This window comes from Rhineura floridana, chromosome 15 (assembly GCF_030035675.1).
Source record: "Rhineura floridana isolate rRhiFlo1 chromosome 15, rRhiFlo1.hap2, whole genome shotgun sequence".
Taxonomy (NCBI): Eukaryota; Metazoa; Chordata; class Lepidosauria; order Squamata; family Rhineuridae; genus Rhineura; species Rhineura floridana.
In genome coordinates, this window is record NC_084494.1 from 1,222,272 (window position 1) to 1,243,540 (window position 21,269).

General features: G+C 53.0%; 4 protein-coding genes across 8 annotated transcripts in view; 3 read left to right on the forward strand and 1 right to left on the reverse strand.

The window, feature by feature from the left end:
- Positions 1–1,932, reverse strand: part of LOC133370721 (uncharacterized) — a 6,656-nt gene extending 4,724 nt beyond the window's left edge. Inside the window, exon 1 of the mRNA XM_061597411.1 lies at positions 1,625–1,932. The gene's annotated coding sequence lies outside the window, so the exon portion shown is untranslated. The remainder of the gene's footprint in view (positions 1–1,624) is intronic.
- On the forward strand, positions 1,894–8,349 carry SF3A3 (splicing factor 3a subunit 3). Its single transcript, XM_061597410.1, has 17 exons — positions 1,894–2,095; positions 2,201–2,248; positions 2,379–2,431; positions 2,949–3,054; positions 3,586–3,658; positions 3,898–3,989; positions 4,646–4,728; positions 5,057–5,195; positions 5,345–5,413; positions 5,593–5,660; positions 5,804–5,911; positions 6,163–6,232; positions 6,338–6,502; positions 6,580–6,690; positions 7,014–7,104; positions 7,435–7,490; positions 8,124–8,349. Exons 1-17 carry the CDS (start codon positions 2,000–2,002, stop codon positions 8,199–8,201), a joined length of 1,506 nt encoding a protein of 501 aa, XP_061453394.1. The 5' UTR covers positions 1,894–1,999; the 3' UTR covers positions 8,202–8,349.
- An 861-nt stretch (positions 8,350–9,210) lies between these two features.
- LOC133370789 (uncharacterized) lies at positions 9,211–17,413 on the forward strand. 3 transcript variants are annotated; one of them, XM_061597610.1, is made up of 9 exons: positions 9,211–10,461; positions 14,028–14,101; positions 14,424–14,483; positions 14,674–14,741; positions 15,015–15,113; positions 15,330–15,498; positions 15,716–15,786; positions 16,067–16,162; positions 16,662–17,413. In XM_061597610.1, exons 2-9 carry the CDS (start codon positions 14,062–14,064, stop codon positions 16,959–16,961), a joined length of 903 nt encoding a protein of 300 aa, XP_061453594.1. In that variant the 5' UTR covers positions 9,211–10,461; positions 14,028–14,061; the 3' UTR covers positions 16,962–17,413. The 3 variants fall into 3 exon arrangements, with proteins under 3 accessions (XP_061453594.1, XP_061453596.1, XP_061453595.1); XM_061597612.1 differs by having other exon boundaries at positions 14,031–14,101; XM_061597611.1 differs by lacking the exon at positions 9,211–10,461 and having other exon boundaries at positions 12,191–14,101.
- Positions 17,414–19,239: 1,826 nt separating this feature from the next.
- Positions 19,240–21,269, forward strand: part of INPP5B (inositol polyphosphate-5-phosphatase B) — a 31,968-nt gene continuing 29,938 nt past the window's right edge. The window contains exons 1-3 of one of the 3 annotated variants that reach the window (XM_061596373.1): positions 19,240–20,136; positions 20,226–20,305; positions 21,010–21,107. In XM_061596373.1, the coding sequence (XP_061452357.1) occupies positions 20,080–20,136; positions 20,226–20,305; positions 21,010–21,107 (235 nt within the window). In that variant the 5' untranslated portion in view covers positions 19,240–20,079. The remainder of the gene's footprint in view (positions 20,137–20,225; positions 20,306–21,009; positions 21,108–21,269) is intronic. The other 2 variants (XM_061596374.1, XM_061596372.1) reach the window with 2 other exon arrangements.

A 21,269-nucleotide genomic window follows, 5' to 3' on the forward strand; every position in this document is an offset into this window, starting at 1 on the left:
ACCCTACTTATGGCGACCCTATGAATAGGGTTTTCATGGTAAGCAGTATTGAGAGAAAGGAAAAGATTAGAGTGACACACTTCATTGTCTAAAAAAAGACGCCACGGTTCCTTTCCACAGGATGCTTTTTGTCTGTCTCTGGGGGAGGAGTGCAAAACTGACTAGTGCCCACAGGAAACAATGGAGAAATCTGAAACTTCAGCATTGCTGCAATTGGGCAGAAGAGCATATTTCCCCATTCTCCTCCCCACAAAAAAAAACAGGAAGTAGAAGAAAACAGGAGTTCTTGCTTTTTTTCTGGGTAGGAAATATGAGGTGTTTAGATTTTTAAAATTGTTTTAGTTTTTAAAATATTTTGAAATGCAAATGCAGCCTATTATCCCCACATTGCCAGCAGGGCAAAGGGACGGTGGCTTGCAACAGCCCTGCAAAGTAGTCCACTCTTAATACTGAAGGTGAGAGGTGGGGCTGAGTCTGGTTTGGCTCTATAGCCCCAAATCTACCCATTTTAAACATTCCTCAGGGTGCTGCAAAGGTCAATCTACTTATGAATATAATCTTTTATTTGAGATGCGCTAGTTGAGAGACAACACAATAGAACAGAGGTCTGGAGATTGTCACTTCTGACCAGGGGGGTGAACCTCTGGAGCACACAGTGCCTAGCTGTTACCGGCTGGCTAAACACTGATGACAAAGTTGCTCTGCAGTGATTTAGCTGCTGCCCTTATGGCAGTTCCAGCAGAGGAGTTCACTGCAATGTCAAACCCAGTGTTGTGGGGTCAATTCCAGTTAATGTGGCCTGATGATGTGGACAGGATGCTTGCAGTGATGCCCACAACCATTTGCTCATTAGATCCTTGTCCATCCTGGCTTATTAAAGCTAGCTGGAGTGGGGTGACTGAATGGGTCACAGGTGCAGTAAACACATCTTTGTGTGATGCCCTCTGCCCTTAAAGAGGTGGTGGTGCATCCACTTCTTTAAAAGCCCACATTGGACTCAATAGTGTGTAACAACTATAGACCAGTCACCAATACCCCTTTTTGGGCAAATGTGGTGAAGAAGGTGGTTGTAGAGCAACTATAGGCATTCCTGGATGAGACTGATTATCTAGATTCTAGATCCATTACCATTCAGTGTGGATTCAGACCCAGTTTTGGAACAGAATTGGCCTTGGTCACTGATTAATGTCTTTAACATGACAGAAACAGGGAAAGCAACACTATTACTTCTGCTTGATCTGAGTAACAATGGGTGAGCGTTCCTCGCCCCCCTGGCATTTTTGCTATGGGGTTCTACAGGATACTATTCTCTCCCCAATGCTATTCAACTTCTATATGAAGCAGTTGGGAACAGTCATTAGGAGTTCTGGAGCAAGGTGTCAGCAGTACGCTGATGGCATGCAGCTCCATAACATCTAAATCTGGAGAGACTGTAAACGCTCTGGATCGGTGTCTAAATGCTGTAACAGACTGGATTTGATCTGAATTCCTGCACAGAGCGGGGGTTGGACTGGATGGTCTTGTATGATTCTATGGATGCGGGCCAATAAACAGTGCTTGAATCCTTGGGAGATGGAGGCTCTTTGGGTAGGTGGCTCCCATGTCCGTGAGACAGGCAGGTTACCTGTTCTGGATGGGGTCGTTCTGGACCAGGTGTGTAGTCTAGGGATACTCATGGATTTATCTTTGTCTCTGTTCGAACCCGCGAGCGCCTTCGCTGTAAGCGGAACCGCAGCCCGGTAGTAGGGACAAGCCAAGCGGGGGCGGCCGGGCATGGCCTCCAGTGCTGCAGCCTCCCCGTTGCCTGTGAGACGAGGCTGAGGCGCAGGGGGCGGGAGGAGCTCCTCCGACCTCCTCTGGCCAGGCTTCAGCCGCTCCTCGCCGGCGCGCATCTGGCCCGGAACCATCCTGCGCCGGGAAAAGGGCGGCGGGGGACGGCGGCGGCAGGCGGCTTCCGGTCCCCAGGGGCCACTTCCGGCAGGGTCGTTACGCTGCCGCGATGGAGACCATCCTAGAGCAGCAGCGCCGCTACCACGAGGAGCGCGAGCGCCTAATGGACGTCATGGTCAAGGAGATGCTCACGCGCAAGTCCACGGTGAGGGGGCCGCGGGTGTGAGGGGGGCCGCGGGCGGGGGGGGCGCACCAAATCCCCCCCCGTGGCTGACTAACTGGCCTCCTCCTCCTCTCTCTCCCCGACCAGCTGCGGGACCAGATCAACTCGGACCACCGCACGCGGGCCATGCAGGACGTGAGTAGCCCCGGCCAGGCCCTCCCGGGGTGGGGGCGAGGGGGCCCTGCGGAGCGGGAGCGGGGCCGTTCCGAGCTTGGGGAGGCCGCCGGCGGCGTCGCTAACTTCTGACCCCCCTTTTTTCTTGCAGAGGTACATGGAGGTGAGCGGTAACTTGAGAGACTTGTACGACGACAAGGACGGGTAAGGGCCCCTCCTTGACAGTCCCGGGGGGACTTTGAGCTCCAGCTGGATCTGGGTGGCTCTGGAAAGGGGAGGGGGAGGCATGGTCCGTCTCCTTACAATCAAAAACCGTGAGCTGGGGGTATCCTTGTTCAGCTCTGCAGAAACACCAGTTCCATCTGGCTCCTGCCCCTGAACTGCTGCTGGGACAGCTGGTCGTTAGAACTACTCCTTAAGAACTGGGGCCTGGGTTTGATTTTCCCTCCTTGCCCCTTGTCTGTGGTGTTTTTAGATTGCACGCCTGCAGGCAGGGACTGTCTTGTATTAAGTGAGTGCATGTAAGCCACTCTGGGAGCCTTTTTGCTGAAGAGTGGGGTACAGATGCCACCTATCAATCAATAAATGCAGCACCCATTGGGTGGTACTGGATTACATTCCTTGGAGCTGGGAGAAGAACCCAGTGCCCTCATTTCTTTTGCTTTTGTCAAGCTGTTCTAATTAGCTAACCTGAACAAGGTTTCTTTTTCTGCTTCTCCAGGTTGAGGAAGGAAGAGCTCAGCGCCATTTCAGGGCCCAATGAATTTGCTGAATTCTACAACCGCTTGAAGCAGATCAAAGAGTTCCATCGGAAACACCCAAATGAGGTGAGGACGGGTCTGTGTGTGCTCTAGTGGTAGCAGCACCACCACTAATGGGGACTGCCCAGCAGCCCTGTAAGGTCTGATGCTGCCCTGAGAGGGGTGGGGAGTCCATGTTTATTCCCAGTATTGTGGAGGTGGCTCAGTTGTTTGTGCTGTGGCCTGTTGTCTAATGCTATATTTTCCCACCTGATATTTTCTTCTGTTATGCTTGTCCCCATGCCAGGAGCAGTCTCTGCTACCTCTCTTCAGACTGTCTCTTTATCCTCCAGACATTTGCTTCATTTCTCCACAAAACCTTTTGGCAGCCTTTTAACCTCCCCACAGCTGCCTCTCAGAATCCAGTACAAAGAATACTGCTGCCTTATTTTTTTGACTTCAGTCATGTCCTGTAAACTGCTGGTTTCTTTCCTCCTTGTCTTGTTTAACTAGTGTAGGTTGTTGTAATGTATTTTGGACCAGGTACCATCACTTCTGTGATTTCTTCAGTATCTGGGCTCTTAATTCTAAGCAGCTGTCATAATCTCTCCCCTGTAGATTTGTGTGCCAATGTCAGTGGAGTTTGAGGAGCTCTTGAAGGCCCGGGAGAACCCCAGTGAAGAGGCTCAGAGTAAGCTTAAGACCTAACCCATTTGGCATAGCGCCTTCCTTGGCCTCCTATCCTGATGCCCATCTCCCTTTTTAAAGGAGTTGAAATAAATGACCGGTTGCTGCAAGGTGGCTTCTTGCTTATCTCAGGATGCCATGCAACCAAGGTAGAGAAAGTGGTCCTTGTTTCTGGCCTGGAGATACATCTCTCTTTCTCACTGTGCTAGTTCTGGGTTGGGTCTCATTCTTTCCTTTCTGCAGACCTTGTGGAGTTCACTGATGAAGAAGGATATGGCCGCTACTTGGACCTGCATGACTGTTTTCTCAAGTACATTAATCTGAAGTCCTCAGAGGTGAGATTTCCAACCATGTTGCCTGAGCTTTGGAAACTTTTCTTGGCTGCTCTTACCCTGCCCTGCCCACCCACAAGTATAGTATCCATTATTATAAACAGAAGAAAAAAGGAACGAGGAGGGTAGAAGAAACAGGCATTTGGGCACTAATTCTTAAGTTTCACAAACATTCAACATCCAAGGAGATGGTTCTAGAATCATAGACCTGTAGAGTTGGAAGGGGGTGATAAGGCCATTAAGTCCAACCCCCTGCTCAATGCAGGAATCCAAATTAAAGCATACCTGACACCTGCCTCTTGAATGCCTCCTGTGTGGGGGACTCCACCACTTCCCTAGATCATTACTTCCATTGTCATACCGCTCTAACAGGAAATTTATCATGATGTTCAGTGGAAATGTGGCTTCCTGTAACTTGAGCCTATTTCAGTGTCCTGCCCTCTGGGACGATCTGGAAGAGGAGGAGCAAAAGCAGGCCATTGGTCCAACTGAGCCTATAGAGCTGTCTCTGCTGCCTCCCTCTTCCTCAGCCTAATGGAAGGCAGCTGTTGGGATCTCTGGGGGCATTGTTCAGGAAGCAGTTCAGGGGCCATTGGATCTTGCATTAAGTTATAGTTCTCTTTCCCACCTTCTCCCCCCCGCCCACCTGTTCTTTGTAGAAATTGGACTACATCACATATCTGTCCACTTTTGATCAGCTTTTTGACATTCCTAAGGAGAGGAAAAATGCAGAATACAGGAGGTGAGAGCTTAGACTTCTTTTTGGTGGGAGGAAGAGAACAGACACCAAAGGCTTCCCAAGCCTCTAGTGAGTCATTATCTGGCCTGTTCTGCCGCTAACGTTACTAAGGCCTTTCAGGTGAAGTTGGTTTGTGCCCCAAAAAATCCATTGTGAGCACAATTTCTCTGTTCCGTGCATGGGCTTAGTAATGGGTAGAAAGAGACTTACACCTGGTTTGGCTTCTTCCTATATAGGGTAGATTTCTGTTAGAGGAATCCTTGGGGTGGGAAGTGTTGTTTGCAGCCTCCTGTCCAATCTCCTCCTTTCCTATACTTGGCGCTTGTTACAGGTACTTGGAGATGCTTCTGGAATACCTGCAGGATTACACAGACCGGGTGAAGCCGCTGCTAGACCAGAATGAGCTTTTCGGCAAAATCCAGGCAGAGTTTGAGAAGAAATGGGAGAATGGCACTTTCCCTGGTTGGCCGGTGAGCAGCAAGGGGGGAGTGGAGATATGGCAAGACAGGCTCTTTCTAGCAACATGGTGATGGTGGCCGCTTGCATTTCTAGCCGTGGAAGCTCTGGAGTGTGTTTGGCATCTTTAGCCACTAACCCTCTTGTTGTTGTCTTTTGACAGAAAGAGACCAGCAGCGCCCTCACCCATGCTGGGGCCCACCTGGACCTCTCGGCCTTCTCTTCCTGGGAGGTTTGTTTGCCTTCTTGAGCCTGTTGTCTTACGGCTGGGAAGGGAGTGGGACAGTTGCTATGGCCTTTGGGACTCTGGGTGCTCTTTTGTGCTCCATTGCCTTGCGGGACAAGGAGCAGGAGATGATTGGCCGTCAGCTCGGGCCATGCTGACTCTGTGCATTTGTACATCTGCCACAGGAGTTGGCCTCCCTAGGACTGGATAGGCTGAAATCTGCACTACTGGCTTTGGGTCTGAAATGCGGTGGGTAAGTAAGAGGTTTGTTTGGGGCAACTGCAGGGTAGTTCTTGTTGCTGGAACCATGTGCGAGGTGGCCTAGTTGTGTGGATGGGCTCTGGATTGCTCCCCATCTGGAGATCAAGAACTTAAAAGGTTTATTCTCCTGCCCAGGACACTGGAAGAACGTGCACAGAGGCTGTTCAGCACCAAGGGCAAGTCCCTGGAGGCCCTTGATCCCTCCCTCTTTGCCAAGAACCCAAAGACAAAGGGGAGCAAGCGGTGAGGGCACTTGCATGGCCTGGAGGCGGGGGAGCTGGGCATGTCCTGCTTGGGTCACCTTCCAGACAGCCTGGATTCCTCTTGGAGACCTGCGGGGGCAGTTCCTCTGCTCCCCCACCAGCTGCTTTGGAGGTGGGGCGTGAGGCAGGGAAGTGCTGCCGTTGGCGTTAGCTTTGACTGGCAGTCGGAGCTGCTGTTGGCGCCACAAGTGGAGTAGTGCTTGTACCTTTACAGAGCTGTTGTTTTGACAGGGACACGGAGAGGAATAAGGATTTGGCCTTCCTGGAGGCTCAGGTCTACGAGTACGTGGAGATCCTTGGGGTAAGGCCCCACATCCCTTGCCGTGGCCCTCTCTGGGTCTGTTGCTGTGGCTCCTGGGCAGGGCCAGCGGTGGGCTGCATTCACAGGCTCTGCTTCTCACTGTAGGAGCAGCGACAGCTGACCCATGAAAACGTGCAGCGCAAGCAGGCGCGGACCGGTGAGGAGCGTGAGGAGGAAGAGGAAGAGCAGATCAGTGAGAGTGAGAGTGAAGATGAAGAGAACGAAATCATCTACAACCCCAAAAACTTGCCCCTGGGTTGGGATGGCAAGGTGAGCCCTGCTCCTTGGGGGGCTTGCAGGGGCTCTGGGGCCGGCTTGGTGTGCTCACGCTCGGACTTGCCTTCCAGCCCATCCCCTATTGGCTCTACAAGCTCCATGGCCTGAACATCAACTACAACTGTGAGATATGCGGGAACTACACGTACCGAGGGCCGAAAGCTTTCCAACGACACTTTGCGGTAGGGAGTGCCACGTAGGGCTTTGGTTTACCTGGTGGAGGGAGGGAGGGTCTGCCTGGCTCTCAGGACAAATCATTACCTCGCACAGAGTCCCTGCAGCCTGAATCTTGGTGCTCGGAGAGCAAGAGGGGTCCCCTTTCTCATTGGCTGTTAAGCCTGTCAGTAGCCATCCCTAGCCTTGTTCTGCTCCTGCAGGGAGGCAGTGGAGCAGGCCAGCCTCTTCTCCCTTCCCCACTCTTGTTGGGGTGCCGGGCCATTTTTGTTCTGGGGCCCTGTCCCTGCTATGCCTGTCCCTCCCCTTGACACCTGTCTGTGTCCCGCAGGAATGGCGCCATGCCCATGGCATGCGGTGCCTGGGCATCCCCAACACAGCTCACTTTGCAAATGTGACGCAGATTGAAGATGCCGTTTCATGTAAGTGGCTGCAAGTTGCCTTTCTGGCCCTGGACTCTGGCTCCGGCAGCTGCTTCCACACTTTAGAGAGGGGGCCGCCCTGCTGGAGTGGTGGGTGTGCTCTGGGGCCTGCTGGGCTCTTGTGTGATTTCTTTCGTTTTTGCTCAAGGACGTGGCTGGGCGGGTTAAGGGTTTCAGGGGGCAGAAGCGATGAAGCCTTTACTCCTGGCGCTTCCCCAAGCAGAGCAGCAGGTTTCTCTCCCCTTGGACCTCTGCTTTCGGTGGGGGGAGGGGAGGTGGCTGTGAACTGGCCCTCGGGAGGTGCACCTGACTGTTTCTCTGTGTTGACAGTGTGGGCTAAGCTGAAGCAACAGAAGGCCTCTGAGCGGTGGCAGCCGGACACAGAAGTAAGCTGGGGGGGGGGGTTCTTGGCCCATCCTTTAGATCTCTGTCTGTTGGGAAAGGGGCTGGAGGGGTTCACGGTGTGGGCCTTCCGCCTGTACAGACCAAACTACCAAGGGTTCCAAGTTGTAGCAAACAGAATACAAAGGCTGCACAGGCTAGCAAAGTCCAGTGAATTACCTCCCACCTGGTCTTCTGCATCCTCCCCCGCCCTGAGCGCGCACAGTATTTTTAGGAGGGCAGGAGGGAGGGGTACTGGTCTAAAACCTTTTTGTGTCTTGGCTGCCCCCCCCCCCCCGGGCCTGTAAGCAAAGGTACTCACAGCTGAACATCAGAAACAGAGGGAACAATGGCTCAGTGGAACCTCCATCTTCAGACGCAGTATTCCCCAGAATACTTGGGAAGCAGCAGTTGGCAGGGGTGTGGGCGGGTGCTGTTGCCCTCATGTCTTGCTTGGGGCCTTTCCAGAAGCATTTGGTTGAATCTTGATCTGCTCCAGCAATCAAGCCCTTCTGATGTTCTCAGCCCTTCACTGTTTCCATGGTGGGAGAGACCTTGAGGCCAAAGTAAACCTTCTCCCAGGGCCCTGCTGTTGCTTTCCTCATTTGCCCCACTTGGATGCTTTCTCTTCCCCCCAGGAAGAATACGAGGACTCCAGCGGGAACGTGGTCAACAAAAAGACCTATGAAGACCTGAAACGTCAAGGCCTGCTGTGATTAAGGAAACATTGGCTTTCCTTGTCCTGCTGTGGTCCTCCTCCCCCCTCCACGTGAGCGTCAAGGACACTTACAGCAAACCGGGTGGAGCCTGTAACCGTTTTTATCTGAAAATAAACCCTACTTTTAGAGGCAGAAGGAATGGGCAGCTGGTGTGGTGTGTAGCCTTATTCGATGGGCCAGTTCCATCTCCCTTCCAGCTTCTTTCATGTATGAATCTGTCCTTGTTCACTTGAGTCTGAAGGCACAGATTCACTACCTCACTGAGCACTAGGCCAGAGCCAAGCCTGAAGTTTTCCCTTCCCAAAGAAGCAGAGAAGGCTCCTGCCTCCTCCCTTCTTGCAGTTCACTTGGCACGCTTCTCTCTCGGTGGAAGGGAAAAAGGGAAGCACCTTTGCTGGCAACTACTCTGCATGTGGCCGGCCACAAGTCATTGTGTCTACTTAGTGTCAACCTGGCTGGCGCTTCAGCCGGCTGCTTGTGGATATTTTGTTGCTGCTTCCAGCTACTGGAGTCATAACGCCCAAGCCTGCATCTCCTCTGAGCAGACCCTGTGCTCACAGCTGGAAGGACCCCCCCCCTTTGGAGAATGGCTAGGGTGGCTTTGAGGCAGGGAGCCTGCTTTGGAGAAAACAGGCACTCCATTGCAGTCCCAGCATGTATGGGGCAGGGGGAAGAAGGAGAGGAAATTGTAAGCGGCGGCGGCAGCAGCAGGTGCTCTGGCATACCACAGGGGGGAGATCATACAATGACACACACGCGTGACGCAGCCTAGGTGCTTGTTCTCTGGGACATGCTCCTCTCCTTGTTTCGATTTCTCTGCTGCTCCGCTGCATCCCCGGAGATCCCCTGGCAATGGAGCGTGTGGATAAATACTCTAATTGGGATGTTGTTGCTGTAATTGCCTCAGGAAGGCATGGCCAAATGGGGGAGGGGGACAAATGGGGGAGGGGGCTGGGCTGAGGGAGGTTTGGGGTCCTCTGCCATGATGCTGGCAGGGGGGAGTCAAGAATGGATTCCGTCACGCATGGGGAAAACCCCACGGCTGTGTGCTGCAGGCCTGGAGCAGAGCTGCTGGCCCGTCAGGGAACAGCTGTGTTTATACACCCACAGCCGTGTTAATGAACCTCCTCTTGCTCCTCCCCCAGTGGCTGGCAAGGGCTGCCTTTCTGCCAAGCATTGGCAAGGGGAGGGCAGGACACACACTCCCAGGCCCCTCCACGGCCTGCCCCTCCGTTCACAGCACGGACGGCAGCCTGCCTGGCTTCCCATGAAGAGACCTTTCCTTGGGGGGTGTCCTGCCAGAGAGGAGGGGGAGATTCCAAACTGCCAGTGGTAGCTTGACTTGCTCCTTATTTTGATGGGAAGGGGGTGCTTTCATTGTGATCTCAGCAAGGTAGTTGCTCAATTGCCTCCCTGCGTGTCCGTTTCTCCCAAAGCAGCCTCCGGCTGACTTCCACACTGCCCAGCTCTAAGGCTGTACTAAGAAATGAGAGGGGAGACCTTGCCCCCCCCCAGCATTTGGGGGTGGTCCAGGGCTCCTGAGCCTCCTGGCCGCTTGCAGCTGGCTCTGGTTCGCCTGACTTGTCCCCCCCCACACACACACACAATGTGCTGGTGAGACCCTTCAGCCCCCCCATCTTAATTTCTCTATACATGTATATTAGCATCTGCTGGTGTGCCCTAGGTCTGTGCCCCACGTCCTTAACGACCTTCCAATGCTACTCCCACAGTGGCCTCCCTTTGTTCCACTGGAAGATGTTTGGGAAATTGAGAGGGCTTTCCATGCACTAAGTCTGCAGTCCCGGGGAACAGGTAGGTATTCTCAAGGGCTGCTTCCTTCCTTTTGGCCAGAGGTCCAAAAAAGCCTGAGTTGCCAGATTCTTCTTTATGAACAGCATGAGTCTGGGGGGAGAGTCCTTCAGGGCTGATTCCCCCCCCCCAATCTTTTATGAAGATTATTTAAGTGCTTTGATGTTTCCAACTAAAAGTCTCCGTGAAGCCAGGCTTGATGACTGCCTCACCCCTTCTCCCTTTCTTAGCAATGGGCTGAGTGCCAGGTGGGAGAGCATTTGTTTCCCAGAGAATCGGGCAAGCAAGTCCCTCCTTATCTCCACCACTCAACTCCACCTGCCGGTTGGTGCCATCTCTGCTTGGGCGGGGAAGAGGGGTCCCCAGTGGGGATCTCTTCTGTCAACACCAGAGGAAAACATTGCTCAGACAGACATCCAAGGCTCCCAACAGGTGACGGGTGAGCAAGGTAAGTGAGTGCAGCTGGTGGCTTCCTTTGAGGGACAAGCTAAGGAAGGGAGGTCCCTGTGGAAGACCCACCTGCTATGGTGGGGGCTGGTAGTCTCAATGTCTGAGCTGGGCTTCTGGGTGAGATGATCCATCTGGCTCAGGCAAAGTTGACTCCTTAACCTGCATCCTCAATGAAGGATGGGATCCTGAACTACCAGAGGTTGAGGGTTAAGAGCCTCTAAAAGAAGGGAGGTTTGTTCCTCAACTCAGCCAATCTCCAGTTTCTTAGTTAGAAGTGATGGTCTTTGGACTGTGCATTTTTGTCAATTAGCGATGAAGAACTTGGATGCTTTGGTTTCTGAGAACCTGAATCAGCAGTGATTCTTCGAGATTCTAAGAGAGTGAAAACCAAGTAAAGGAACACGGCATCGTGACTTTAAGCTTTGGTCCTATGTTTGGGGCTCTATCCTTTTCTGGCAAGCCTCTGTTTTGGCTCTCTGTGCTTCCTCTTTCAAACTCATCTTCCTCTGACATGCAGCACCCTTAGAGAAAAGCCAGGACCCCTTTTCAGCTGAGGGGCCCAGTTTTGTTTCCAAAGCACCAGAAGTCGTCGATAAGAGTGAAGTTGGATGTATTCTGAGCAAAGTTGACTCAGAGCTGCGCCGACCAGGGGTTTGTTGTTGTTGTTGTTGGGTGTTGTTTGGCAGGAGGTGCTGAGATGTGGGTCTCAGTTCTTGATGGCTACAGCTTTGCCATTTTTCCTCCGAGGCTTAACCAAACATACTGTTGCTGGGCCAACGGTGCATGTCATTAGCAAGGAGCCTTGGGCCTTTGGGCTTGTCATTTTCCAGTCTCCATGGCAGCTGCTGCTTGGGGACTGGCATGGGATCCTAGAACTCGCCCCACAGCCATTCTGGGGCTTTGTAGGTTGGTGTCAGCTCTCTCCACACTGTGGCTCCTTAACTAGTGTGTGGTTCCCGTCTGAAAGCGCAGTGGCCTTAATGGTCCTAACTACCACACGCGATCATGGCCTTGGAGGGTTGTCAGAGTCTAAGCAGGTCTGACCGGGTAGCAAGACACAAAGCCACCAAATAGTTTAATAAACAATTTTTGCTGGTGAGAACCTGTATTCTGAAACAACTGTCAGCCTAGTTATAGGCATAATTCAAAGTCCTGAGGCTGTTACTAGCAAAGCCCTATACAGTATGTGGACTCCTGGGTTTCTGAAGGAGGTCCTTCTCCTGCCAAAACCCACCCATATGCTAAGATCCTAATCAGGGGCCCTCCTCTGGGCTCCATCTTCTGGTTTGGGAATGTGCTCCCCGGGAACATTTGCCTGGTGCCTCCTCTGGTGCCTTTTCTTCATCAGGCGAAGACTTCCTTGATCTGCCAGGCCTTTTGCTTTCTGGCTTTGCTTGTTAAATTTTATAAACTGCCGCTGCTATAACTATGTATTTTGTCTTGCTGTGGTTCTTTGTTTCTCTTGGTTTTTTATTTTATTGTTAAAGACAGTCGTATTCCTTATATACCCAGTTGGTCACTATGCTCTGCAGGTGAGGGCCTCCTGCAGATATCATTTTATCAGGATGTCTGTTCTGCACAACATAGGAAGTGGACTTTTCGTGTAGTGGCACCGACACTTTGGAATTCCTGCCCCTTAAATATTAGACAGGAGCCATCTCTGTTATATTTCCAGCGCCGACTGAAGAGCGTACTGAAAACAAGAGTTTAACAAGAGTTTTATCCCAATCTACATCTGTACTGGAATTGTTTTTAGATTTTTTTAAAAAGAGATTTGAACAATTTATTTTTAAAGATGTTTTAAAGATATTTTAAAAGATGTTTTCAGTGTTTCTGTTTGCTGCCCTGGGCTCCTTCTGGGATGAAGAATGGGGTATAAATAACAACAACAACAACAATAATGCTATGCATTTTTGAAATAAAATAAAATAAATAAAATAAAATAAAAATTTAATATACTCCTAAATCATTATCCTACAAAACACGAAAGTGTTATCAATACACACCACCCTATTAAATCTAGATTATAAAGTTGATTAACCTTATAAGAATTGTTTTGGTGGCTGGTTTTAACAAGATGTATGATATCCCAAAGAGGAAGGAGGGTCTTCTGCTACTGCAGGAAAATATGTCCTCTTGGACCCCAAGGAATGACCTTTAGAAGGACAGCCACAGGGAATACAGTGAGCCACAGAGAAGGAGTCCCACTGAAACAGATACAGCACCCCAGGGCTCCCACTGCACATTCACCCACCCATCAGCCTGCAACCATAGTTGTGAGGCTTCTGAAAGATGACCAGCCTTAGGTTTGGCTGAGTCCTCAGGTGAAGAAAGGAAGGTGTGTGGCTGGGGCAGCCACCAAAATGTGTCTCACTGGCATTCATTTTGCCTTGCCAAGAAAGCTGTCTTAACTGGTGTAAGCGTTACCCTTTATAACATATAAACGAATATAGCCGTTGCCCTTTATAACATAGCAAAACTGCAGCCCTTTCTGTCTGTCCCCTTGACAAAATCTCTGGCCCACACCCTTGTCATCTCTTATCTCTGGCACACTACCCACAAATAATTAACCTTGTTGCTCTGATCACTTGATGGTGGCCACCCTCCCCTCTCCACCCTGACTTCCTGTTTGCTCCCAGATTCAAGATAGCCTTCTTGGCCTCCCCTTCAGATACCCCCTTCCATGGCTTCATGTCTGCTCTTGTATCCCAATGCATCCCTGCCCTGGACCTTTGGCAGCCAAAGGTCTCCTGCTGGCTCAAACAGCTCCCATCAGTGCTGCCTGCCAGAACATGTCTGTGATGCCCCCTCGCTTGCTTGCTTCCTTCCTTCCGCTGGAGCCTTTGTCTCAGCCCTCAAGTTCTCCTGCCCTAATGCAATGATGGCACACACAGCTCCTGGCTTACGTCCCCTTCCTCTGTGGCCAAATGTGAGTTGAAGTCTCTTGCAGCAGGGATGTGGTCTCTTGTGCTTGTCCTGTAAAGTACCAGACACCCTGATGCTGCTACATATAAATAATAGATGCTGTAATGGAAAAGGGGGAAGGTCCCTCAGATGGGTTGGTGTTTCATTTTTTGCCATATCTGTTGGGTACTTTGTGTCTCATAACCTGGATCACCTGTTTCAGGAGTCACTGCAGGGAGGGCGCCTGGCTCCCTCAGTGTTCAGGGAAGCAGTGGCCTGTGCATCCTCCTCCTGGTCTAAGAAGCACAAAGATCCAGCTGTCTCTAGAGGGAGAAATGATCTGATCAAGGCAACTCCTTGTACCGTTTCCCTTTTCTGCTTGTGTGAGCTGCCAATTTTTAAGAAGCCCACCGTATTGTAGGCCCAGCTGATTTCCTGACGCAGATTCCTGGCCACTGAGAGCACAGTATCATGGCCTGGATGAGCAGACCAAGAGAAAGGAACGTGCAAAGGGCTCCCTGGGCGGCCTCCTTTGTTCTGCCAGTTACTCCTCCCGTGTAGTATCCTTCAGCTGCCTCATCTTGTAGTTTGGTGCTTTGCTGCTTTCTGCTGGGCAGGCTGGAGAAATCTGATAAAGGTCTCTGTGTGTCCCTTTCCCAGCAGGTCCTACAGGCTCAGGTCCCCTTGGCTGACGATGGCAGTTCCTAACCACTACCAAATTCTCCCAGTCCAAGGTAAGATGCCCGATAGCAGTGCAATTGCTGGCTGAAATGTGATATGTCATGTGGCATGCTCCTTGATAAGCTGATCTATGGAAGGTACAGAGCCAGAATACTGGGGAGCAAGGGGGGCTCTATTTGTTGGATTTCCACTTGCCAAGCATCTGGTGAAAGTACAAGAGCCCTGCCCCAAAGAGGAGTGGTCCGCATTGGCAAAGTAAATGCCTGGATGTGGCTTTGACAGTCCCCTTGGACTGGAGATGGACAGGCTCCCTAGGGTTGCCACGCCTCTCTGCCCTTCAGTAAAGAAAACCACCTTGTTTGTGTCTGTCTGTAGGCTTCCTCCTGCTCTGGGCTGTTCTGCATTTCAGCACCTGGACCTCTTGTGCACTAGCAGGTGAGATCGATGGCTGGTTGCATGCTGAGAAGGGGAGGGCTGGGTCTTGGCCAGTGCAGGTCGCTGCCCACAGGCTGAGGGAAGAGCCTTAGGACTACACGTCTCCCAAAGCATCCGCAGGGCTGGAGTTGGCAGGAAGGGATTGGAGGAGGAGATGCTCCCCCTGCCCACTTCTCCCCTTCTCTTTCAGACTCTGAGCCCATTTCAGGAGCAGCCCTTTCCTCCAACAGCTCAATGAACAGGACAGACATGATGCCCGTAAGAAAACAGACCCACCATGGGGGTGCCAGCGAGGGGTGGGGGTGGGCAGGGCATCTGGCGTATGGAGTGTCTGACTGAGCCCTTCGGTGAGAGGCGAGTCCTGTCGATGGGAGAGTTTACTGGCAGGGTGGAGACAAGTCGGGAAATGCCTCCGTTGGCCAGCCGCTGCAGGTGGTCCAGGTCCAGGTCCTAGGGGAAGGGTTGCACCAGAGGGTGCCCGGTCCAGTTTTGCTGCCCTGCAAGCTCGGTGCCCTCCTTCTCTCACTGCAGCTCACTTGCCAGCATTTCCAGTGTTCTGGGAAGAGGTGCTACCAGGACGAAGCTCATGGAAACAGCACTGAGGCCTGCCACAATGCATCCCACTGTGAGGTACGCTTCCCGGGAGGGAGGGAGAAGAGGCTGCAAAGGCCTGTGGGACATCTTGGCCCCAGTCCTCGACTGTTTCCCAATGAGTGGGTGGATCAGTTAAAGTGGGAATGCGGGATACAGCCTCCCCCCAGATGAATTAAAAGGTAGGGATTATTGGCTCCGTGCTTGCCCATGACTGCAGGGCTGGCCCTGCTAATCCTTCTGTGGGTCTTGCAGCTTTACCGCCTGAACAGTACCAGCTACACAGCCAGGTGCAGCAGTGAGTGTGGCAGCCCCAACAGCACGGAGCCGTGCCTGGTCAATGGCAGCAGCGTGGGGACCAGCCTCTGCACGATGGACTGCTGCAGCTCCCCAAACTGCCTGCGCCTCAACGCCAGCGCCTACGGTAAGGCTGCCCGGCGGACGCTCCCTAGCACCCCCCGCCCTGTGGGAGGGAGGGTGAGCTGCTCTGCTGGGGCACCTGCATCCCAGAGAGGCCTTTCCTGGACCTGCAGGCTCAGTCCCTGCTGCCTGAGCGGGGGGTTTCAGCATCCGTCTTGGCATTATGGCTCCTGCCAGCAGCCCAGAGCCTCGGCCGATTTCTTCTCTGGTTTCTGTTCTAGGTGACCAGCTGCTCACCACCACCCTGGCTCCCACCACCACCATCACCACCACCAAAGCACCCCCCAGAAATGTAGGTGCCACTTCATCCCTGGTGGGGCAGGACACGTATTCATGACTGGTGGTGAATTATCCTCCTGGACCCTGAACTGGGTTCCACCCCTGGCCACAGGCCCATAGCTGGTCTCAAAGTTCAGGGGGGCACCAAAAAGGGGAGGGGGAGGTTTTTTTGTGTAATACCTTTATTTTTTGTAAAAACATTGAGGGGGGCAGAGAACTCTTAGGCAGGTGCCCCTCTGGCAATGGGCCTCCTGGGCCACGCTGTAACCACTCCGTGGCCTTTCCTTCCCTAGGGAAAAGTCTGCTCGAGCTTCACCTGCCATGGCGAAGGATGCTACAAAGGTCAGAAGGCCTCGGTCAGCTGCATCGTCGGCTTCGATTTCTGTGAGGTACCATTTCTGAGCCTGTCCTCCCCACGTTGCTGCCTTCTGAGGCCAGCATCATCCTCTGAACTGAGCCCCTCAGCCGGGCAGAAGAGGTGCTGTGCCAGTCCGTGGCTGCAACAGGCAGCTGGTTCCCTTTTGCAGGCAAAACACCCTTGAAGGCCTGCAAGAAGCCACGTCCCTTGCTGTACCAGCAGGAGCCATGAGGCAAAGCTGAAGGGATCCAAGCACCCGTGGCGACACCTGCTGGGATCCCGAAACCTACATGGGTCCCAGAGGACCACCAAGAGAGCCACCCCATATCTGCCTCCAAAGCCTGGGAACCTAAGCGGGAGGCCAACCAACTCCAAGTTCCAGCTGCCCTTTCAAGGGGCGGGCTCTTCCCATTCACCCTACTTGATCCCGGCCCCCCACCCAGAGCCAGTGTCTGAAATAGCAGCCAGCAGCTAAGCGTGTTTCTGGTTCTGTCACGTGGGCCAACTCCTGCTCATTTTTCTTCTTCCAGATGAAGAAAACAGGCTCTCACTTTGTGGCAGGCTGCAGCAACGTCTGCAAAATGGCCAGTCCGGCCTGCTCCACGGGATCCACGGCTCCCTGCTATCAGGAGTGTTGCCCGGCTGTGCCCAAGACCAGCTGCCTGAAACTGGATGGCAAAGTGCACTTCAACAGGGCCGGGCGTGTGGCAGCTCTGGGCCCCCTGCTCCTGGCATGCGCAGCAGCTCTCTGCCTGAACCTCTCAGCCCTCTTCTCCTCCCCCTGGCCCAGGCCCAACGGCTGGGGTTCTGCAGTGGGCCTCGTGCCTTAGGCGGGGGCTTGGGTGGAAGCCTCCCCCCTCCCTCCCCCCCTCATGCCCACTTTGTCTGCCTTTCTCAGGAGGCATCTGGCAAATTCCTCCCTCCTTTTCTTCCACAGCACCCAGAGCAGTTATTCTGTTTCATTCTCAGCCTTTGGACTGTGTGCTTGCATTGAGTTTAAACCTCCACGGAGAACAGCCATCCTCCTTTCCTCTGTCCTGGTCCAAATGGCAGATGTGGGCTGGAGCAGACAGTTGGTCTTCAGGGTAACAAGCTTCAGTGAGGGGCTGTGCCTTTGGTGGGAATCTGTTGGGGGGGCAATCATTTTAGCTGTTTCTGCTAACTCTACTGGTTAGAGCCAGGTCCAGGTTTGCAGAAAGCTAGAGGTTGCCTTGGTTTTTCTACAGCTGGCCCCCTTCCAGCAGTTCCTTCCCAGGGCAGGGGAAGGAAGAAGGTGGGCTGTTGGTTGAAATCAGAAATGCATGAAATGCTGCTCTTGCATAACATTTGAATAAATTCTATTCAAATTTAATCTGATTAATGGTGTGCAAATGTTTTGTTTGACTTGGACAGAATGGCGCTCTCTGCAAACAGGACAGCTGAGACAGTTTTCATGGTTTTTAACACTGAATTAAAAGTTGCTGTAACCCAGCCTGGCAGCTGCTGGAGGCGGGTACGAAATAAATAAAACATCATCATCATCGTCATTTAACAGCCCTGCAGGTGGATCAGGCCAAAGGGGGGCCATCTAGGCCAGCATCCCATTCTCAGGCTTCTGGGCTTGGGGAAAGCTTGCAAGCAGGACCTAAGGGCAAGGACTGCTCTTCCCCCCCCCATGTCTCCTTCATATTTCTCTGCTGACACCTTGCTCCAAATCTCCTGATGACCGCTCCCAAGGGGTTCATATAGATGTTAAACAGCATGGGGACAAGATGGTACCCTGCGGCACCCCACAGCACAACTGCCAGGGGGTCGAAAGATAATCACCCAATGCTATTCTCTGAGAGCAACCTTGGAGATAGGATCAGAACCACTCTAAAACAGTGCCTCTCACCAAGCTGGCCCAGAAGGATACCATGGTCAATGGTATCAAAAGCCGCTGAGAAATCAAGTAAGAGTAACAGGGTCACACTCCCCCTGTCCTTCTCTCAATAATGGCCATCCGTCAGGGCGACCAAGGCTGATTCAGTCCCATAACCAGGCCTGAACCCAGACTGGGATGGGTCAAGATAATCTGTTTCATCCAAGAGTGCTTGCAATTGCTGCTCCACAACCCTCTCAATCACCTTCCCTAATCAGCTCAAATAACAGAAATAAGACATGTGCTGATCTTGTTTTACCTGGGAGGAAGCAATAATATTAAGACAGCTGATACAGTTCAAATAGTCGTTTTAAATATGTTTGATTTACTTTGCAATTTTAGTGAAGTTTTCTACAGTAAATCATTTTCTTTTGCTCTGTTTCTGTGACTATGTGAAGAACAGCACACTGCATAATTTACACTAAAAAAATCTCCAAAAACAATTGTGGAATAATGGCACTGATTATGCTGTCTCCAATGGGCAGTCTCCAATGGACAGGAGGAGTTTTTCAGTTTGCACAAAATAAAACAGTGGGAAGTGAAATATATTTTAGCAAATTTCTAGGTGTGCTGTATGTTTTTAATTGACCGTGCTCAAGTGGAGTGGTTTAAGCATAGCAGGCTGAACACATGCATCATGGGCAGGCCACATTTGTTTTTTTCCAACAGCTAGATTCATTGCTTAAGTAGCAAAAAAAAAAATTGACACAGATTTCTAGGATGAATAATGAGAGAAATATAATTTTCTAGGTTAGATTCTCTATAGAAACAGTAGTAACACAGAAAAGATGCAAAGTAAGAACACCAACAAACATGCAAAAAATGAAATTCTTCATCTTTGGAGATGCAGTCCCTATTGCAGGTGTTGCCATCACTCACCATATGCTCAGAGGCACGTTACCGAATTCTTCCAAGCTACACAGGAAGTGGATTGGACTGTGAAAGACCAACCCAAATGGTGTTTGCATTTTGACAACTTTGTAGGGCAGTCCAATATCTGAGAGAGGAGTTCAGGTCTCCTGCTCCCCTGGTGCATTCACTATAGCTGCCCAATTTCCCTGCTTTTTAAAGTTTGATAGAAATATCTGTGGGCTATAGGTAGGTTCTTTAACTACAAGGTTTTTTTTTGCTTATTAGTGAATATACTCAATCAAATAACTGACAGTTTGTTGCCCTTTCAGGATAGCCAAGGAAAGCTGCCTCAGGTAAGGGCTGGCCCTGGGCTCCTTCCTCCCTTTTGGAAGGAGCGGGGATAGAAATGTAGCAGTGGGAGCAAATCAAGCTGGCCCGCTGCTTAAGCGCCGGTGGAGCCGCCACCTCCGCACTCAACAGAGTCCGGCTGGCCAGCTTTTGTAGGGAAGGGGGCGGCGAGCTTCTCAGCATTGCCTTCGGAGCTGGCTAGGTTTGGCTGAGGGGCCGGACCCCTGCGCTTTGCGTCCTGCGCGGGCCTCGGCCCACTGGCCTCCAGTGTTGGAGCCGCCGCCAGGCCTGGGCGAGTCTGCCTTTCCTGCGCCGCTTCTCCGGCGACGAAGCGGTCCCGGCGAGCGAGGGCCGGCTTTGAGTCCTGGCGGCCGGGCACCAAAGCGGGCGGAACCTCTCCGGCTGCCGCAAGGAAGAGGCCGGCCGAGCTCAGGACAAAGGCGCGTCCCCGGGCGGCTGAGGAGGAAGCGGAGCCTGCTCCTGCGGCGGAGTCTCTCCGACGGCGGCAGGAGGCGGCTGAGGCGGGCAGCGAAGCTGCTCTCTGCTTCTGGGCGAGCTGCTCCCGCTGTCGTGTGCCCATAGAGCGGCGGCCCGACCCAGCCGGAGGGGACTGCTACTCCCCCACGCGCTCGCCCAGTGGAATCGGCTGGGGCAGCCCCACCTCTTGCCGCTTCCTTCCCTCTCTTGCACCCCTATCCCCGGCCCGGCTGCCGCGGCGTCCCCTTTAGAGGCCGCCCTCTGGCCCTCGGCACCGTGCAGCGAGGGGTCTGCCGTCCGCAGCCTTCTGAAGCGCTGCGCTGCGCTCCGCACGGGCGGCGTCCGCCCTCGCCGCTGCGGCGTGGCCCAGGATGGACCAGTCCGTGGCGATCCAGGAGACGCTCTCTGCAGGAGAGGCCTGCCTCGCCGTATCCTTCCGGGGCTGGGCCGGTTGGCTGGCGGGGGACGCTGGGCACTCTGCTCCTTACCGGGCCTTTCCTTGACTGCCGCTCTGCAGGCCGTGCAGGGGGTCCTGACGCGGGAGAAGAGCATGGAGAGCCGGCTGCTGGGCCTCGTGGAGAGCCGCGGAAAGAGCATGTAAGCGCCGCCGCCGGCCTGTCGCGAGTCGCTCCCGGGAGGTGACCAAGGTGGAAGCCGGGGCCGAGCGTGGCCAGGAGGAGAACGGCCCTAGGCTCTTCCCCGGCCTGTCCATCTCGCGGGCCCCAGAGAGGACCCGGTTAATAGAGGGGGCCATCCAGAAGCAGGCCCGGGAAGGCGGGTGCCTGGCAGCAGTGCTCAGTGGGCCATAAATACTGTATATAAATCTCAGTGTTCTCCCCAGAGGGAAATCATTTGGCTGTTTGTATAAATGCCAGGAGCTGACCTATCTTATCCACAGAATTCTTGTAGCAAGTCTGGAGATACATGGGTTAGAATGGGTGGTGTTTTTCTAGTGGCCGGTCGCACATAGTTCTAGGACTTTCGCAGTGTCATTGTTGGTTGCATGAGCCTGATGCTCAGGGATCCCCTTAAACTGTGCCTCAACCCACCTGTCTGCCAGAGAGGCTCTGCTCAGACAGTGAGTGTCTGAGTCTCAGCAGAGTGCTCCCTCAAGTTGTGTGCCCGGGGGGGGGGGAGAATTAGTCTGGGGGCTTGGGACGACTTCCCTGTGGTGCTGAGGAGCAGTGGGCAGGGTGCTGGGGCACGGGCAATGGGCAGGGCCAAGATTCTGGCTGGTGCTGTCTGTGGTGGCGGCTGTTGATGGGGAGGGGGTCATTCTCCTCCATGCTCTATGTCTGCAGGATCTGTGTGTACACCCACCGGCGCATGGCTATCACTGCAGATGACGTGTGCCTGGAGAGAGTCCTTCTCATGCAGGACGGATTTGCTGTGGAGGAAGGTAAGCGCCTCCGCTCCCTCCTGAGTCCCAGAGGGGAGCGTCTCTTGTCCGTTTTGCCTGTGACTCTTGCTGGAATGTATGAGGTTTAACTCCAACTTGTGGTTTAAGGGTGCATGGGGTTAAAAAGGGTAGCTAGAGAGGAGACCTCTTGGTTGCTAGGCT

Excerpts from the sequence above, each read along its gene's own strand:
- SF3A3 (XM_061597410.1), top strand. The coding sequence starts at position 2,000 with ATGGAGACCATCCTAGAGCAGCAGCGCCGCTACCACGAGGAGCGCGAG. Across the intron at positions 3,055-3,585 it reads ATCGGAAACACCCAAATGAG|ATTTGTGTGCCAATGTCAGT; the intron begins GTGAGGACGGGT and ends TCTCCCCTGTAG. Across the intron at positions 5,196-5,344 it reads GCACTTTCCCTGGTTGGCCG|AAAGAGACCAGCAGCGCCCT; the intron begins GTGAGCAGCAAG and ends GTCTTTTGACAG.
- LOC133370789 (XM_061597610.1), top strand. The coding sequence starts at position 14,062 with ATGGCAGTTCCTAACCACTACCAAATTCTCCCAGTCCAAG. Across the intron at positions 14,102-14,423 it reads CCAAATTCTCCCAGTCCAAG|GCTTCCTCCTGCTCTGGGCT; the intron begins GTAAGATGCCCG and ends GTCTGTCTGTAG. Across the intron at positions 16,163-16,661 it reads TCGGCTTCGATTTCTGTGAG|ATGAAGAAAACAGGCTCTCA; the intron begins GTACCATTTCTG and ends TTCTTCTTCCAG.